Source organism: Panulirus ornatus, chromosome 37 (genome assembly GCF_036320965.1).
Source record: "Panulirus ornatus isolate Po-2019 chromosome 37, ASM3632096v1, whole genome shotgun sequence".
Classification (NCBI taxonomy): domain Eukaryota; kingdom Metazoa; phylum Arthropoda; class Malacostraca; order Decapoda; family Palinuridae; genus Panulirus; species Panulirus ornatus.
Genome location: NC_092260.1, coordinates 14,726,542 through 14,744,157, shown reverse-complemented (window position 1 = coordinate 14,744,157; position 17,616 = coordinate 14,726,542). Strand labels below are relative to the sequence as shown.

The following is a 17,616-nucleotide window of genomic DNA, read 5'->3' as shown; positions in this document are numbered from 1 at the left end:
TCATCAAAATACCCTTTGTCTCACGTTGGTGAGCAAGAAAGTCTACATTGGTCGAGTCTCATCAGGCTCAGACAACCAGCAGATAGCATTTTGCAGAACCTAACTGTAAAACACGAAGGTATATGAATACGAATATAGTGCACATGAATGCACAATTTCATAGAACATACAAACCTCCAACAGCCATGCTCAAACCCGGGACCCATGCATGGCAGGTGGGAGCACTACTGCTAAGCTATGACCGCCCCTTATAAGGAAATGACTATTCGAATACATAGTAATCGAATACCCTTCATCTCACGTTGGTAAGCAACGGGGTTTACAGTGGTCAAATCCCACCAGGCTCACACAACCAACAGATAGCATTTTACAGAACCTAAAAGTACAACATGAAGGTATATGAATATGAATATAGTACATATAAATGTACACTTTTACAGAACATACAAACCTCCAAAAGCCAGCTCAAATCCAGGACCCCTGCATGGCAGGCAAGAGCGCCACTGCTAGCTATGGTGAGCAACAGGGATCAACATTGGTCAAATCCCATCAGGCTCACACAACCAGCAGATGGCATTTTACAGAACCTAACTGTATAACATGGAGGTATAGGAGTACAAATATAGTGCATAAGAATGGGTACTTTCATAGAACATACAAACCTCCAACAGCCAGGCTCAAACCTGGGACCACAACTTGAGGCGATCATAGTCTAGTGGTAGTGCTCCCACCTGCCACGCAGGGGTCCCAGATTCAAACTCTACCTCACTGACGTAGGGGGTAGCAATCCTGTTTTCTGTGGGGTAAGGTGGCACCAGGAATGGATGAAGGCAAGTATGAATATGTACATGTGTATATATGTATATGTATGTACATGTGTACTTGTTGATACGTATATGTATGTGCCGGCAATAAAGTGTAAAAACAGTAAATTATAATACATTTTTTAATTTCTTTATTATACTTTATTGCTGTCTCCTGCATTAGCGAGGTAGTGCCAGGAAACAGACGAAGAATGGCCCATCCACTCATATAAACATATCTATATACATAAACGCCCATACATGCATATATACATTTTCTTTTATTTTTCTTTTCTTTTTTTTTTTTTTTTTTTGCTTTGTCGCTGTCTCCCACGTTTGCGAGGTAGCGCAAGGAAACAGACGAAAGAAATGGCCCAACCCACCCCCATACACATGTATATACATACGTCCACACACGCAAATATACATACCTACACAGCTTTCCATGGTTTACCCCAGACGCTTCACATGCCCTGATTCAATCCACTGACAGCACGTCAACCCCGGTATACCACATCGCTCCAATTCACTCTATTCCTTGCCCTCCTTTCACCCTCCTGCATGTTCAGGCCCCGATCACACAAAATCTTTTTCACTCCATCCTTCCACCTCCAATTTGGTCTCCCTCTTCTCCTCGTTCCCTCCACCACCGACACATATATCCTCTTTGTCAATCTTTCCTCACTCATTCTCTCCATGTGCCCAAACCATTTCAAAACACCCTCTTCTGCTCTCTCAACCACGCTCTTTTTATTTCCACACATCTCTCTTACCCTTACGTTACTTACTCGATCAAACCACCTCACACCACACATTGTCCTCAAACATCTCATTTCCAGCACATCCATCCTCCTGCGCACCACTCTATCCATAGCCCACGCCTCGCAACCATACAACATTGTTGGAACCACTATTCCTTCAAACATACCCATTTTTGCTTTCCGAGATAATGTTCTCGACTTCCACACATTCTTCAAGGCTCCCAGAATTTTCGCACCCTCCCCCATCCTATGATCCACTTCTGCTTCCATGGTTCCATCCGCTGCCAGATCCACTCCCAGATATCTAAAACACTTTACTTCCTCCAGTTTTTCTCCATTCAAACTCACCTCCCAATTGACTTGACCCTCAACCCTACTGTACCTAATAACCTTGCTCTTATTCACATTTACTCTTAACTTTCTTCTTTCACACACTTTACCAAACTCAGTCACCAGCTTCTGCAGTTTCTCACATGAATCAGCCACCAGCACTGTATCATCAGCAAACAACAACTGACTCACTTCCCAAGCTCTCTCATCCCCAACAGACTTCATACTTGCCCCTCTTTCCAAAACTCTTGCATTCACCTCCCTAACAACCCCATCCATAAACAAATTAAACAACCATGGAGACATCACACACCCCTGCCGCAAACCTACATTCACTGAGAACCAATCACTTTCCTCTCTTCCTTAATCCCTGTTTCCCGCATCAGTGAGGTAGCGCCAGGAAACAAACAAAGAATGGCGCATCCACTAATACACACATATATATACACAAACTCCCATACATGCACATATACATATCAACATATACATACATACACATAGACATATACATATATATTCTTTTCTTTCTTTCAAACTATTCGCCATTTCCCGCATTAGCGAGGTATCGTTAAGAACAGAGGACTGGGCCTTGAGGGAATACCCTCACCTGGCCCAATTCTCTGTTCCTTCTTTTGGAAAATTAAAAAAAAAAAAAACGAGAGGGGAGGATTTCCAGCCCCCCGCTCCCTCCCCTTTTAGTCGCCTTCTACGACACGCAGGGAATATGTGGGAAGTATTCTTTCTCCCCTATCCCATATATATATACATGTACATATTCATACTTGCTTGCCTTCATCCATTCCCGGCTCTAACCCACACTAGAGGAAACAGCATCACTACCCCCTGCTTCAGCAAGGTAGCACCAGGAAAACAGAAAATAAAGGCCACATTCGTTCACACTCAGTCTCTAACTGTCATGTGTAATGCACTGAAACCACAGCTCCCTATTGACATCCAGGCCCCATAGACCTTTCCATGGTTTACCTTTTTTCTTCATACATATATGCCATTTCCTGCCTTAGCGAGGTAGCACTCCAGAACATATGACTGAGCCTTAGAGGGAAAACTTCCCACATGGCCCCATTCTCTGTTCCTCCTTTTGGAAAAGTAAAAAAGGAGGGGAGGATTTCCAGCCCCAGCTCCTGCCCCTTTTAGTCGCCTTCTACAACACGCAGGGAATACTTGGGAAGTATTCTTTCTCCCCTATCTCCAGGGTTAGGGGAGAAATGTATGCTTACTACAAAATAGAAAAGAAACTATGGAATATGGAAAAATTACTAGTAATTCAATACTGTTTGCAAAAGGAATACCATGTCCAAACCCTTCACCTCTATTTGTCTAACTATATGGGAAGAAAGCTTGTCACACTTGTTCAGATACAACCACATGGCCTGAAGAATATTTCTATTATGAAAAAAAAGAATAACTTAAAAACATAGATGGATGGTCCCTTTTACACTTTTAAGATTCTAAACCATAATCCGCTAATAAGCTTTTTAAATGTTAGACACTAACTCTGACACTAGACTGTGGATAAAATTGTTAATTTTTTATGCAATATGTTAACACTTGATAAGAATATGGAAACCTGTGTGCAACAGAACTTTACATACATCCATACACCTAACACTCTTTAACTATACCTCATTTGTTCTTTACAAATAGCACTTTATGCTTACGCCTGATTTTTTTTCATGTTCCGCAGCAGCAGTGAATTCCACATATAATTGCCATACATAAAGATCCACGAGTTGAGAAAGTTTTCCACCAGGTAAACCTGAAAAAAAGAACAAGGAATCATGCATATATGGGGCAAACTGCAGATCTTTAATGCTATTACTCAACTCATCAGGTCAATGGAATATTACCTCTGTACTAACCTGAATGCCATGAGCCCAATACCCACTTGAGCGACGAGCATAACCAAGAGTGTTTATGGCACTTGAAACAAACGTTGGTGCTGTTGGGATGAATACACCTGTGAAAAATAGAATATTTAGAATAAATGGAGAAGCTTTACTGCAGAGAATCGTCAATAAAACACCTGATATAATGCACAGGAACAGGAATTACATTAATAATCCAAATCAGTAAGTGCTAAAAGCAGTCTCACATTAAATCAATATTTATGATGATTTTTCTTTATACTTGATCACCATTTGCTACATTAGTGAGGTAATGATTCAGTCTTATAGAAAATGAAATGCAAGAAGGGAGGGTTCCAGGCCGTACTGCTTTATTTCATACTTGATCACTGTTCCCTTTGTTGACTAGACAGTGATTCCCTCCCTGTCCCCTTTATTCACCCTCTACAACATGCAGGGAAATTGGAAGAATGAGTGCACAACTGTCCAAAGGCTTTCAAGAAAGGGATCCTTGGGCAATGATGAATAAACAGACTAATAAACTTTTTCTATACTAGTTTGCTGTTTCCTGGGTTAGCTAGGTAAGGCCATGAACAGATGAAGAAATGGCCTCAATCACTCACATCCACATTCTATCATATGTAATACTCTGAAACTATAGCGCCTCTCCATAACCAGGCCTTTCAGACCTTTCCATGAATTCCACTGACTGCTCTCATTCAGTCCACTGATAGCACATTGCCCTCTGGATACCACATTGCTCCAATTCATTTTATCCCATGCACCCCTTACATGTGTTCATGCCCTGAGCACTTAAAACATTTTACACTTCATCTTTCCATTTCCAATCTGGTCTCCCATTCCTCACTTTCCTTGTTCCCTCCACTTCTGACCTATACATTATCTTGTCAATTGTTCCTCACTCATCCTCTCCATTTGTCCAAACCATTTTAGCATAACCTTTTCAACTTTCTCAATCATACTTTTCTTATTACCACACCTTTCTCTTTCCCTATCTTTTATTATTCTATTAACCCTCCTCACACCACACATTGTCCTTATACATTTCCTTTCTCATTTCATTTCTAACACATTCACCCTCTTCCATACATTCTTATCTAAAGACCTCAACTTGCATCTACAAAACACCATCAGAGCTAATATACCTTCAAACAAACTTGTCTTCAGCCTCTCAGATAGCGATATCTCTTTCTACACATTCCTCTGTGCTTCTAGGACCTTCACCCCCTTACCCACCCCTATGACTCACTTTAGCATGTACAGTTCTACTCGCTGCCATGTCCAATACCAGTTTAGATATCGAAATCACTTCACCTCCTCCAAGTTTTGTCCATTCAAACTCACACATCAACTTACCTGTCTCTCTCCAATACCAAACCTAATTATCATGCCTTTATCTAAATCTATTCTAAACTTTCTCCTTTCCCAAACACACTCCCAAACTTAGGAATACATGTCGACACCAAACAATAACTAGCTCTTGATAAAAATTCTTCACTGCTTCTTGCAACTTTCCTCCCATACCATACATTTGTAACATGTGCCAGAGAACATTTCCATCAACCCTATTACACCTTTCTCCAGATGCATAAAAGACACACACAATGCCTTCTGTTTTTCCAAGTATTTCTCACACACATTCTTCATGACAAATAACCCTTTAAATAATCATTCCATCTCCTTTTCAATGCCTGCCTCCACTTCCCAATCTGTTCCCTTCACAGACACTCCCATTTGTGCTCTTGTTCTCCTCTCACTGTTCATCTTCCTTCTACAGCATTTTCTTACACTTCCTGATGTATGCCAAAACAATCCTACCCTGGCTCCCATTTGCCCTCTTTTTCAACCCTCTCTCTTTCCTTTTGACCTCCTCCCAATCAACTGTGCTACTTCTGCCTAGGTAAAGTGCATATAACACTCAATTCTCTTTTACTAACAACTTGTAAATATATGTGTGCAAGAGGGTGGATGTGCTGGAAATGAGATGTTTGAGGACAATGTGTGGGGTGAGGTGGTTTGATCGAGTAAGTAATGTAAGGGTAAGAGAGATGTGTGGAAATAAAAAGAGTGTTGTTGAGAGAGCAGAAGAGGGTGTTTTGAAATGGTTTCGTCACATGGAGAGAATGAGTGAGGAAAGATTGACCAAGAGGATATATGTGTCAGAGGTGGAGGGAACGAGGAGAAGTGGGAGACCAAATTGGAGGTGGAAAGATGGAGTGAAAAAGATTTTGAGTGATCGGGGCCTGACATGCAGGAGGGTGAGAGGCGTGCAAGGAATAGAATGAATTGGAGCGATGTGGTGTACCGGGGTTGACGTGCTGTCAGTGGATTGAATCAAGGCATGTGAAGCGTCTGGGGTAAACCATGGAAAGCTGTGTAGGTATGTATATTTGCGTGTGTGGACGTATGTATATACATGTGTAAGGGGGGGGGGGGCCATTTCTTTCATCTGTTTCCTTGCGCTACCTTGCAAACGCGGGAGACAGTGACAAAGTATAAAAAAAAAAAAAAAAATATTTATTTTTGGAAGTAACAAATAAGCACTTCGTCAAACATAAAAAAATGAAATAAACACTTTCTTGTTTAACTGTAAATTGATATCTTTAGAGGACCTGTCTTGAAAGCAAAAGTTGTATCAAAAAGATTAGCATAATAACATGTGAAACACTGAACAAAACAGCAAAAAAATAAACATATGAGCTAGACAGAAAATAGTCTCAGTGTGTATTTAAAAAGAATAAGCATTTATTTCAAGTCATGAAAAAACAAAGCCTGCCAAACTACAAATAATAACCTTTTCACTACTATGATCCTCAAAATGATGCATTATATAGCAGTTGCTCAGAACATCACATGGCACTCAAGTGGTTCCTTCCATCATTTTCAATCCCAGATTATTTTTGCTTCTACCAATTACTCAAATGTCACTAAAAGCCAACCAGCAAAACATGAAAAATGTCTTATCACAGCTCCTCACAAGTTACTATGGAAGGTTTCTGTACGTCATGAAGGTGTGACGCCAAACAAATGCACCCACTAATGTATGATATACATGATACATGGCAACTGACGAAGAAAAAAGCTTGTATACATCATAATTTTCAATTCAAGCAGATGAGGAAGAAAGTGTTTGCAAAGGGCAGAGCAAGAACATGAAAGTTTCTGGGAAGGAATGAAAGCCCACCGTCTGTCTGCTGTCTAGCCCTCATTTGTTTATTTATCTTACATCTAATTGTTCACCATCTTTTATCTACTATTCTATTATCTTTAGCAACTTAACAAGCTCATAATATTCTTTCATCTATATAAGGTAACTGTAAAATCTGTGCTTCTTCACTGCATGTGGGAGTCCAACTATCTGGCTGCTGCCTTGCTTGTATTTGCTTCTCTATTCAAGATCTCATTTTTTGCCATATTTATGAACTACTCTATTAATATTAGTAATCTAAAAGGGGGATGAGGTGACAGCCAAGCCATTATGGCTTAACTCTTGGCTTCCTGTTAGCTCAGCTCATGACTGGTATACACTCCATAACCAAACACCCAGCACATTATCAATGACTGCCATTTTGATTTTTCCATTTTTACCAAGTCTGTGTTGCCTATTATTAGTTAATGGGTCTTGACATATTCTAGTGAGATTATGATAGAATCATATATTCTAGAGATGATACAATGCCAAAGATGGAGAAAAATATGAAGAAGGAGGAAGAAAAATGTATGGAAAGGATTGTAGCTGTTACTGTCAGCTCTTAAATTTCTCAAAGTTAGAGCTTAGCCATAACAATGCAAAAATAGCTTGAGGAAAATGAGCCAATATCATAAAACTTATCTATTCAAGACAAAATGCCTAGAATTATCATAATTTCAAGCATTCCAGAACATTTTTAGGACCAGGGGGCTTTGAATACATTAAAATGCCACTTACTAGGTTTGTGGATGAGCTCTGAGAATTTAGTCATATTGGTGGAGACATATGCAGGTGTTATGGTCTGAACTGTGATACCTGATCCACGATACTCCCATTCCAAGGCCTGTGAGAAGTAATCCACAAATGCCTGGAAGAGATATAAAAACTGGTAATAATAACATGCCTCATCTTGTATATATTCTGATAAACCTTTTCTGATAAAAGTATATGTACATTAGGCTTTTACTCTTCATTCAAAGCAATTACTCTTGGCTGTTTTCAGTTCTTAAAAAGAAAGTAGCAAAGGGAATATTCATATAGCTAACATATCCTCAGTTCATTAACTCATGAAGCTTCACAATTCTTAATGTGAATCATAGAAGCATTTACAAATGAGAGTTTATGCTACATAATAAAAAACAAATACCTTGGTAGCTGCATATATCCCCATCAGAGGTATTGGATAACAGCCTGCAATGGAAGCAATGTTAATTACTGCCCCCTTGCCTCTTAACAGCATACCAGGAAGGATCAGCTTCGTCATGGCTGGCACTGATGCAACATTTACGTTGACGTGACTCCAAATATCTTTTTCCGATGCAAGCTCAAACTCCATGGGGTGAGAAAGCATTACTCCTACATTGTTCACTGAAAAATTTACATTTTTTAATTAAAAAGAATGAGAAAAATATTTTCAAAAAACACTGAAAACATATGTACAAGACAGCCTTACTAATCTGCTATGCTCTGGAGCCACATCTCAACTGAAATACTGAAATTTCAGAATTACTGCACATCATTCATGTATTTCAAAATTCAGGACTTTTTGGATTCATATTCACTGGTTCATGAATGTGCTGTGATCATCACAAACCTCCCAAAGTGTTATATATTCATGAATAAGAAATAAAGATATATTCATAGTGAAGAGGACCAGACCAACTCAAACATCACAGCATTTATAAATTTCACACTTACTGCTTCTGATCTCTACAAAATATGAATTTCTCTTAGTCCATTATCCCACAAGGGACAAGTCACCTTCAGCAAGGTTGTATCACTGGAGTACAATCTCGCTGAAGAACACTCCATTCTGAAGGAGTCCATTCTTTCCTGTAACTGACTAGTGCAGCCTTGATGATGCACCCTCATATTACATAATAATAATAAAATTGATAATCATAATAATAATAATTATCCCTGGGGTTGGGGGAGAAAGAATACTTCCCACGTATTCCCTGTGTGTCGTAGAAGGCGACTAAAAGGGGAGGGAGTGGGTGGCTGGAAATCCTTCACTCTCGTTTTTTTTAATTTTCCAAAAGAAGGAACAGAGAAGGGGACCAGGTGAGGATATGCCCTCAAAGGCCCAGTCCTCTGTTCTTAACGCTACCTCGCTAAAGCGGGAAATGGCAAATAGTATGAAAGAAAGAAAGAAATAATATGTTATTATAATACTGATAATATTAATATTTATCTATTCACTTATTATACTTTGTCACTGTCTCCTGCGTTAGCAAGGTAGCACAAGGAAACAGACGAAAGAATGGCCCAACCCACCCACATACACATGTATATACATACACGTCCACACACATACACATATACATACCTATACATTTCAACATATACATACATATACATACAAAGACATATACATATATACACATGTGCCTCCATCCATTCCCATCGCCAACCCGCCACACATGAAATGACAACCCCCTTCCCCCACACGCACGCGAGGTAGCACTAGGTAAATAAAACAAAGGCCACATTCATTCACACTCAGTCTCTAGCTATCATGTATAATGCACCGAAACCACAGCTCCCTTTCCACATCCAGGCCCCACAAAACTTTCCATGGTTTACCCCAGACGCTTCACATGCCCTAGTTCAATCCAATGACAGCATGTCGACCCCAGTATACCACATCGTTCCAATTCACTCTATTCCTTGCACGCCTTTCACCGTCCTGCATGTTCAGGCCCCGTCCTTCCACCTCCAATTTAGTCTCCCACTTCTCGTTCCCTCCACCTCTGACACATATATCCTCTTTGTCAATCTTTCCTCACTCATTCTCTCCATGTGACCAAACCATTTCAATACACCCTCTTCTGCTCTCTCAACCACACTCTTTTTATTACCACACATCTCTCTTACCCTTTCATTACTTAATCAAACCATCTCACCACATATTGTCCTCAAACATCTCATTTCCAACACATCCATCCTTCTCCGCACAACCCTATCTATAGCCCACACCTCGCAACCATATAACACTGTTGGAACCATAAATTCCTTCAAACATACCCATTTTTGATTTCTGAGATAATGTTCTCGCCTTCCACACATTTTTCAACGCTCCCAAAACTTTCACCCCCTTCCCCACCCTGAGACTCACTTCCGCTTCCATGGTTCCATCCACTCCCAGATATCTAAAACACTTCACTTCCTCCAGTTTTTCTCCATTCAAACTTACCTCCCAATTGACTTGTCCCTCAACCCTACTGTACCTAATAACCTTGCTCTTATTCACATTTACTCTCAGCTTTCTTCTTTCACACACTTTACCAAACTAAGTTACCAGCTTCTGCAGTTTCTCACCCGAATCAGCCACCAGTGCTGTATCATCAGTGAACAACTGAATCACTTCCCAAGCCTTCTCATCCACAGCAGACTGCACACTTGCCCCTCTCTCTAAAACTCTTGCATTCACCTCGCAAACACCCCCATCCATAAATAAATTAAAAAACCATGGAGACATCACGCACCCCTGCCGCAAACCGACATTCACTGAGAACCAATCACTTTCCTCTCTTCCTACTCGTAAACATGCCTTACATCCTTCGTAAAACCTTTTCACTGCTTCTAGCAACTTACTTCCCACACCATACATTCTTAATACCTTCCACAAAGCATCTCTATCAACCCTATCATATGCCTTCACATCCATAAATGCTACATAAAAATCCAGCTGTTTTTCTAAATATTTCTCACATACATTCTTCAAACCAAAAACTTGATCCATGCATCCTCTACCACTTCTGAAGCCACATTGCTCTTCCCCAATCTGATGCTCTGTACATGCCTTTACCCTCTCAATCAAAACCCTCCCATATAATTTCCAAGGAATACTCAACAAACTTATACCTGTGTAAATTGAACACTCACCTTTATCCCCTTTGCCTTTGTACAGTGGCAATATACATGCATTCTGCCAATCCTCAGGTACTTCACCATGAACCATACAAACAATGAATATCCTTATCAACCAATCAACAACACAGTCACCCCCTTTTTTTATACATTCCACTGTAATACCATCCAAACCTGCCACCTTACCAGCGTTCATCTTCCACAAAGCTTTCATTACCTCTTCTCTGTTTACCAAACCATTCTCCCTGAACCTCTCACTTCGCACACCACCTCAACCAAAACATCCTATATCTGCCACTCTATCATTAAACACATTCAACAAACCTTCAAAATAATCACTCCATCTCCTTCTAACTGCACCACTACTTATTATTACCTCCCTGTTTGCCCCCTTGGAAATAAGCATTTAAGGCCATATGTGGTGTGAAGAAGGTTGAATGCGAAAGTAATATCAAAGGAAGAGAGGTGTTTGGACATAAAAAGAGTATGGTTGAGATACTTAAATAGGGTGTCCTGAAAGAGTTTGGACACAAGAGAGAATGTGCAAGTAGAGGTTGACAAAGAGAATATATGCATCAGATGTGGAGTGAAGAAGGAAAAAGGGGAGTTTGAATGGAAGATGAGAGGATGGAGTGGAAAAGGCTTTAAGTGCTTGGGGCCTGAACATACAGGAAGGGGTCAGGCATACATGGGACGGAATGAATTGGAGTAATGTGGCATACAAGGGGGCAACTGCTGTCAGTGGGCTGAACCAGAGTATATGAAGCAATGGAGGGAAACTATGGAAAAGTCTGTGGAGCCTCTCAGTGGATCAGGGATTTTGGTTTTGGTGCATTACACATGATAGCCAACGAATGGATGTGGGCAAGTGAGGCTTTTTCTTCTGTTTGTGGTGCCATCATGTTAATGCATAAAACAGTGAACAAGGATGAAAGAAAAGAAAGAATCTTTGCAGTTATTTCTCCAACTCTCTTCAGTATCTTCCTACACAACCTTCCAGTGCCTCAACATGAAAGTTCTTCAACATGCAGAGAACCTCACAATCACATCACAAAACCCTGACACACAGTATTGAAATCAAACATGCAGCTCTGCATTAAAAAATTGGAACTCTGATTCACCAAGAATAGAAGGTCTGCATCTCCACAGATGTCTTCAATCCCTCTTTTCACCCCAGACTGACATGAATACACACACACACACACACACACTTCACATAAAATTGATAGTTGCCTGGTGGGAGACTGTTCAAGGGAAACCAGCCCTAAACACTGTCCAAAAGTCGCCAAATGGCAATGTTCTATTACTCTTTTACAGGCGTACAATATGATCTAATATGAATCATGGTCTCAGATGATGATGGCAGGTGCCAATTCTCCATGAATAATTTTAAATTTGCAAGAAAGAGAAAGCAAAAATGCAAGAAAACAGAAATTTCAATTGGCTTTTTCTAATAGCAATGAAGGAAGGACTGGTGGGAACCAAGTTTTGATTAATCAAACTAATGTTAGCATTTCTGTCATTATGATGATAACATGCCATTGAAAGGATTCTTAAAGGATGGTATTTTTCATCTCAGACACCTTTATAAGATGCAATGTGGAGCATTGTATCACAGAATACTGTGATTACACTGGATGTAATGTAAGAGAACTTACACAGTCAAACTAGTACTATCTTAAATTTGTGCTAAAACTATTCTGGTATGGAATCATACGCAAAAAATAAATCACAACACCATAAAAACATCACTCCTTGCCATAGAAATTTACACACTATGGAATTCAATTCTCAAATGTTACTCTATTTTCTCTCAAAAATTGTGTTAGACTTATATAAGTGGTAGATTTATACATATGTCACAAATAAAGGATTTTTGGCAAGACTAAACATCGAGTGTATGATGTGATATATAAACAAGGATTACAATAGGGAATACTGATTGTATGACTAGTGTATACTTTGGCCAGTAAATTATGAAGTGTCAAAAGTCATATGGGATATACATATACATACTTGCCATCAATCTGACTAAATTCATTGGGAACATCATACTTGAGAAGACTGGAGTTTTCAGAAAAGCTTTATTAAATAGAAAACAAACAAAATCCCTAAGAGGTACAACTTATCACTCACATAGTACATTTATGACATAAATGAAATGACACATGTGCACGCTCCACTATACAGTTTACCTTATTTTGCAAAATCATGTTAAATCATGTTGTGTGATGCATTTTGTATAAAGAGGCAGTGTGAATGGGAGCACTGGTCTCAATCAATCAACAATATGTACATAAAGTAAAAACTAAAAAGCATCACATGAGTATGGAGGTAATTTAAAGGACGTATGTACCTGATCCATTTAATCAAACAAGGAATTAAGAACAGTAATGATAATATATAGATAATGAATCCAATGTTTCACATTTATGAGCAAGCTGTGTAAATTTCTACATCCACCATAAAGTACAAATCATAAAACAAAGGAAACATGAGGCTTACCTAAGATTCCAATTTCCTTATCTTGTAAGTGTTTTCCTATGTCTTCATAAATTGGCCGTCCATCAATGAAATCCACTTGCACAACTTCAGTTTCAACTCCATACTCTTGTACTGAAATGCATAAATAAATATCAATACGTCTTTCAATTTCTAAAAGAGGGAAGAGAAGGCTCAGACTGGGGTGTCTGAATGTGTGTGGATGTAATCAAGATGAGAATAGAGATAGGTCGTATGTTTGAGGGAAGAAACCTGGATATTCTGGCTCTTAGTGAAATGAAGCTTAAGTGTACAAGTAAGGAATGTTTTGGAAACGTCTTTTGAGTAACGTCGGGTTGGTGACAGGACAAGAGCTAAGGAAGGAGTAGCACTACTAAAACAGGAGTTGTGGGAGTGTGTGTTATAATGTGAGAGGCAGTTGAGAGCATAACTGGTGCACATGGGGTACTCAGTGTTATGAATGGCAATGGTGAAGAGCTTGTGGAGTTGTGTTGAAAAAAGACTGGTGATTGGGAATACCAGGTTTTAAAAGAGAGACATATGTGAGTGGAAGAGATGGTCAATGGACATTATCAGATTATGTATTAATTCATGGGTGTGTAAAAGAGACTTCTGCTAAGAGGGGCAGCTGGTGGGATCTCTGATTAGTATCTTATGGATGAGGATGAAGATTTGTAGAGGTTTTTGAAAAAGAGGAGACAAAATCAGGGAGAAGAGGATGGTGAGAGTAAAAGAACTTGGAAAAGAGACTTGTGCGAAGAAATACTATGAGAGAATGAGTGCACAATAAACTGAGGAGAGAGGGTGAGGAATGGGAGGTACTTAGGGAAACAGTGATGGCATGTGCAAGAGATGCATGTGGTATGCAAAAGGTGGGAGGTGGGATGATTAAAAAGGGTAGTGAATAATGGGAGGAAGTAAAGTTTCTAGTGAAAGAGAAAAGAGAGGCATTTGAATGGTACTTACAAGAAAGGAGTGCAAATGATTGGGAGACGTGTAAGAGAAAGCAGCAGGAGGTGAAGAAGGTGCACAGGTTGAAAAAGAGGGAAAATGAAAGAGTGAGAGTATCAGAAAACTTCAGGGAGAATGAAAGGATGTTTTAAATGGAGGTATGTGACGTGAGAGAGTCAGGGAGAGTGGTCTGGTGATAATAGAAGAAGAGGTGAAAGCCTTGTGGAAGATGAAATCTGGCAGGGTGATGTGATTGGATGGTATTGCAGATGAACTTATTAAGAAAGAGGGTGATTGGTTGGTAAGGATATTCAATGTATGCATGGATCATGGTGAAGTGCCTAAGGATTGGAGGAAAGCATGTATGGTGCTACTGTATAAAGGTAAAGGGGATAAGGGTGAGTGTTCAAACTACATAAGCATAGGTTTATTGAGTATTCTTGGGAAACAGTATGGGAAGGTATTGACTGAGAGGGTGGAGGTATGTACAGAGCATCAGATTGGGGAGGAGCAGCGTGGTAACAAGATGTGTTCAACTGTTTTTCTAAGGTTTTTGCTTATTGATAATTCTTTCATAATGATTTGGCTGATAATACGATGTACTTTAAGGTAACATGAGAATGAATTAAAGTTCTTAGTATTAGCAATGAAGACAAATTCAATGATGTTACAGGTAGCATAATCAGAAGAGGGGTACAGTGAGACTGGGTTGTTAAGGTTTACAGGATGATCATTTTCACGAGAGTATCCAGCAATTGCATTTTTGTGGTCATCCCTGCCTAATGAATGGTAGTGCCAATAGCTCCTCTCAGCTATTGTTTTGCTAATCTAGCCAATGTTTACATCTTTACTGGTAAAACAGCATTCCAGATCACCACAAAAAAGGTCCTGGGTTCAAATCCTGACAGTTGGAAGGTATTATGTTTTCTACAATAAAGCGCATTCATATGCACTATATTCGCATTCATAACACTAAGTGTTTGTACAGCAAGGTTCTGTAAAATGCTATCTGCTGGTAATGTAAGCCTGATAGGATTTGACCACTCACTTCTCTGTTAGGAGCAATAATGGCTGGATATCCTTCCCTCCAGTTTTTCCTTTACCAAATGAAGGAACAGAGAAAGGGGCCAAGTGAGAATATTTCCTCTAACACGAAATGGCGAATATGTATGAAAAAAAAAAAAAAATATGTTTTAGATATCTGGGAGTGGACTTAGCAGTGGATGGATCCATGGAAGCAGAAGTGAGTCACAGGTTGAGGGAGGGAGCAAAGTTCTGGGAGCGTTGAAGAATGTGTGGAAAGTGAGAACATTATCTCGGAGAGCAAAAATGGGTAAGTTTGAAGGAATAGTGGTTCCAACAATGTTTTATGGTTGAGAGGCATGGGCTATAGATAGAGTTGCACGTAGGAGAGTGGATGTGTTGTATATGAAATATCTAAGGACAATATGTGGTGTGAGGTGGTTTGATTGAGTAAGTAATGAAAGGGCAAGAGAGATGTGTGGTAATAAAAAGAGTGTGATTGAGAGAGCAGAAGAGGGTGTGTTGAAATGGTTTGGACACATGGAGAGAATGAGTGAGAAAAGATTGACAAAGAGGATATATGTGTCAGAGGTGGAGGGAAGGAGAAGTGGGAGACCAAATTGGAAGTGGAAGGATGGAGTGAAAAAGATTTTGAGTGATCGAGGCCTGAACATACAGGAGGGTGAAAGGCATGCAAGGAATAGAGTGAATTGGAATGATGTGGTATACTGGGGTTGATGTCCTGTCAATATCCATCAACACCACGTCAACTCCGGTATACCACATCATTCCAATTCACTCTATTTCTAACCTGACAGCACATCAACCCACTACACCACATTGTTCCAATTCACTCTATTCCTTCCACGCCTTTCAGGATTGAACCAGGGCATGTGAAGTGTTTGGTGTAAACCATGGAAAGGTCTGCGGGTCCTGGATGATTTACCCCAGACACTTCACATGCCCTGGTTCAATCCACTGACAGAATGTTGATCCCGGTATACCACATTGTTCCAATTCACTCTATTCCTTGCACGATTTCACCCTCCTGTATATTCAGGCCCCGATTGCTCAAAATCTTTTACACCCCATTCTTCCACCAACAACTTGGTCTCCCACTTCTCGTTCCCTCCACCTCTGACACACATATCCTCTTTGTTAATCTTTCCTCACTCATTCTCTCCATGTGACTAAACCATTTCAATACACCCTCTTCTGCTCTATCACACTCTTTTTATTACCACACATATCTCTTACTCTTTCATTACTTACTCGATGAAGCCACCTCACACTACATATGGTCCTCAAACATCTCATTTCAACACATCTACCCTCCTCTGCACAACCCTATCTATAGCCCATGCCTCTCAACCATATAACATTGTTGAAATCACTATTCCTTCAAACATATCCATTTTTGCTTTCTGATATAATGTTCTCGCCTTCCACACATTCTTCAACGCTCCTAAAACCTTCACCCCCTCCCCCTCCCCCTCAGTGACTCACTTCCGCTTCCATCGTTCCATCTGCTGCCAAATCCACTCCCAGATATCTAAAACACTTCACTTCCTCCAGTTTTTCTCCAATCAAACTTACCTCCCAATTGACTTGTCCCCCAACCCTAAAGTACCTAATAACCATGCTCTTATTCACATTTACTCTCTGCTTTCTTCTTTCACACACTTTACCAAACTTAGTCACCAGCTTCTGCAGTTTCTCACATGAATCAGCCACCAGCACTGTATCATCAGCGAACAACAACTGACTCGCTTCCCAAGCAAGCCCTCTCAATATATATATTGAAAGGCGGGCAAGGAATAGAGTGAATTGGATCGATGTGGTATACCGGGGTTGACGTGCTGTCAGTGGATTGAATCAGGGCATGTGAAGCGTCTGGGGTAAACCATGGAAAGCTGTGTGGGGCCTGGATGTGGAAAGGGAGCTGTGGTTTCGGGCATTATTGCATGACAGCTAGAGACTGATCGTGAACGAATGAGGCCTTTGTTGTCTTTTCCTAGCACTACCCCGCACACATGACGGGGGAGGGGGACGGTATTCCATGTGTGGCGAGGTGGCGATGGGAATGAATAAAGGCAGACAGTGTGAATTGTGTGCATGGGTATATATGTATATGTCTGTGTGTGTATATATATGTGTACATTGAGATGTATAGGTATGTATATTTGCGTGTGTGGACGTGTGTGTATATACACGTGTATGGGGGTGGGTTTAGCCATTTCTTTCGTCTGTTTCCTTGCACTACCTCGCAAACGTGGGAGACAGCGACAAAGCAAAAT

At 40.2% G+C, this 17,616-nt stretch overlaps 1 protein-coding gene across 3 annotated transcripts in view; it reads right to left on the bottom strand.

Moving 5' to 3' along the window:
- The window catches only part of LOC139760517 (inactive hydroxysteroid dehydrogenase-like protein 1), a 75,713-nt gene that overhangs the window by 34,615 nt on the left and 23,482 nt on the right, over positions 1-17,616 (bottom strand). For all 3 annotated transcript variants that reach the window (XM_071683814.1, XM_071683813.1, XM_071683815.1), the window contains exons 4-8: positions 13,349-13,459; positions 8,118-8,338; positions 7,709-7,838; positions 3,775-3,872; positions 3,574-3,671 (exon numbers count right to left, since the gene is read on the bottom strand). In XM_071683814.1, the coding sequence (XP_071539915.1) occupies positions 3,574-3,671; positions 3,775-3,872; positions 7,709-7,838; positions 8,118-8,338; positions 13,349-13,459 (658 nt within the window). The remainder of the gene's footprint in view (positions 1-3,573; positions 3,672-3,774; positions 3,873-7,708; positions 7,839-8,117; positions 8,339-13,348; positions 13,460-17,616) is intronic.